This window comes from Myotis lucifugus, unplaced genomic scaffold, assembly GCF_000147115.1.
Source record: "Myotis lucifugus unplaced genomic scaffold, Myoluc2.0 scaffold_300, whole genome shotgun sequence".
NCBI classification, from domain to species: Eukaryota; Metazoa; Chordata; class Mammalia; order Chiroptera; family Vespertilionidae; genus Myotis; species Myotis lucifugus.
In genome coordinates, this window is record NW_005871348.1 from 1113465 (window position 1) to 1116145 (window position 2681).

The following is a 2681-nucleotide window of genomic DNA, read 5'->3' on the forward strand; positions in this document are numbered from 1 at the left end:
GCAAGGCAATTTCCTTTAAATAAATGGAACAAATATTATATTGTTTGATGTGAATCAATTTATACAAGTCATCTAACGAGCAGAATTAGTATACTGTGTACCAGTCACATTAATGCAATAGAAATGTTGCATACACTCCAGACCTAGTGAACCTCACTTCATCAGGATGTAGGTAAAGAAGTTAGCCTCTCTTTTACTCTGAAAGAGATCAAAGGTTGAGCCAAGACTAGCTTTTAGAGATGCTTCCTCTGCCTCCCAAATCACCATATAAAAGCAATCTTTATTTAATAAACACACATATATGCCACTGACAGGAATTTATTCTTCCATTAAATAAGACTACAACAATCTGAATTGTCTACTTAGAGCTGCAATTCCATTCAAAATTAATGCTCATTAAGTTTTTAACATAAAAAAAAGACTTATGAAAAGAAAAAAATAACTGCTTAGGGGGGAAAAAAATGGAAAGCCCACCAAAATAATTACACTCATTTACATTTGTAAATAAAAAAGGCAGATGTCCCTTTACACTGACAGATACCACAGAATGTGCTAATCTACACAGACTCCTCCTTATACAAGACGCACTGCATTATATTTAGAGATTCGACACATGAAGGCACAGGTGGGCGCAGGGCATTTACTTTGCCAAAGAGGCTCCAGGTTTTAGTTTAGAGGATCATCTGTTAACGACAGGTGCACTTAGTGGCTATCATATCTTCATATTCTTTATAAGCTATTGAGCCATCAGGCTCAATGGTCAGCACACTCAAAGGGCTGTATTTGGCAGGCACACACGATGGTCTTGGCACCGAGGAGTCAAGCTGCTTCTCATAGATGATGTTCTGCACCATGGTGTGAACTGGAGAGCCATACCGATGCCCAACTGCCCTTGGACAGTCCCCTTTACAGTACCGGGGGTTATATCTGTGCGGGGCCACAATCCAGTTGTCCCACTTCAGCTGACTAAAGCTAAGTCTAAAGTCATGGAGCTCACACTCGTTTTGGGGAAAAAGGAACTGTTTGAAGTATTCACTCAGGTTGAAAGCAGCTGGAACCAGAGGCTTCTTCAATCCTGAGCTGACAGTTTCCTGTCCTCTCCGGTGACGGGAAGATCTTACTCCCTTAGCAGCCTCTTCTCCTGTAGGACAGGCAGGCAGACCTCCCTGGTCAGGAGCCTGTGAAGGGCTCCTTTTATAGTGGAGGGAATACCGCCTGTGATGAGCCTGCGCGCTTGTGTCGTTCAGGTACAGCAGCAGTGAGGGGCGCGCCAGGTTGAGGGGACTGTCCTGTGCTGCGGGGGGCTGCAGCTGGTCTTTCACGCACGTAAAGGTCACAGACACGTGAACACTTCTCTTGTCGGAGGCCACTAGAGGCTGAAGCAGGGCAGTCACATCAACCTCAACCCATTTGTATTTCTTTTTTAATTCAAACTGTGACTTAAAGGTAACGGAGTGTGGAGCTCTAGGGAGTGTCTTGCTGGAACTAGCCGCTGGCTCTTTCAGCACCAGGTGGCACACACATTTGGCAGCGGAGGGGAAAGAAACTGAGTTGTTGTTGAAAGTATATAGCAAGACTGACTTGAGTAGGTGTTCCACAGCAGTAACTCGATCCAGGTTAAACAGCAGGTCCACTGATGGCGCGGTTCCTGGGGAGAAAAAAGTCACCAATAGTGCCTGAATACAATCGAACAGAACAGGAAGTCAAACCAAGGAATTAGTACTTTTGAATGTGCTTTCTCCCTTCTCTTTTCCCATTTCCTCAAACCTCAAAAAATGGAAAAATGGGGAGGAGGGGGAGGGCATATACAGAAAATACAGGTAATTGGGGCTATAAGTAATTCCCAGCAATTACAAATGGATATTTTCTCACCAGAAAGTCAAAACAGCTTTGGTGGTGAATTGAAATAACAGGGAATTATAAGACAGTTTAATTTTTAGAATCTTAATAATTTGTTCCAAACAGAGGACGATAAATAAGGAAAATACTATTTTTCTCTTGGGGAGTCTCTAGAGGGAAAACTATAATAAAAAAACACTAGGTTTGACCCTAGCCGGTTTGGCTCAATGGATAGAGCATCAGCCCGCAGACTGAAGGGTCCTGGCTTTGATTCTAGTCAAGGGTACGTACCTTGGTTGCAGTTTTCCTGGCCCTGGTCTAGGTGCGTGCAGGAGGCAACCAGTGGATTTTTTTTTCTCTCTCTCTCTTCCACTCTCTCTAAAAATCAATGGAAAAATATCCTCAGGTGAGGATTAACAAAAAGCAAAAACAAAATAAAAAGCCCCACTAGGTTTGTTAAGCAGACATTCTAAGCCAGTGATGGTGAACCTACGACACACGTGTCAGAGGTGACATGTGAACTCATTTTTTTGGTTGATTTTTCTTTGTTAAATGGCATTTAAATATATAAAATAAATATCAAAAATATAAATCTTTGTTTTACTATGGGTTACGAATATCAAAAAATTTCTATATGTGACCCCGCCCCAGAGTTAAGTTAGGGTTTTTCAAAATGCTGACATGCCGAGCTCAAAAGGTTCGCCATCCCTGTTCTAAACCTTAATGCAGTGGTTCTCAACCTTGGCTGCACATTAGAACCCCCCGGGAATCTTTTTAAAATCCTGATTTCTGGGCCTCCACCTCCGGAAATTCTGTTTCTTTGTTACTAATGTTGTGGCCTC

The 2681-nt window shown here is 42.5% G+C and overlaps 1 protein-coding gene across 4 annotated transcripts in view; it reads right to left on the minus strand.

Annotated features, from left to right (window-relative positions):
* Positions 1-300: 300 nt before the first annotated feature.
* The window catches only part of GDF9 (growth differentiation factor 9), a 5678-nt gene continuing 3297 nt past the window's right edge, over positions 301-2681 (minus strand). For all 4 annotated transcript variants that reach the window (XM_014465562.2, XM_014465560.2, XM_014465561.2 and 1 more), the window contains exon 3: positions 301-1648. In XM_014465562.2, the coding sequence (XP_014321048.1) occupies positions 687-1648 (962 nt within the window). In that variant the 3' untranslated portion in view covers positions 301-686. The remainder of the gene's footprint in view (positions 1649-2681) is intronic.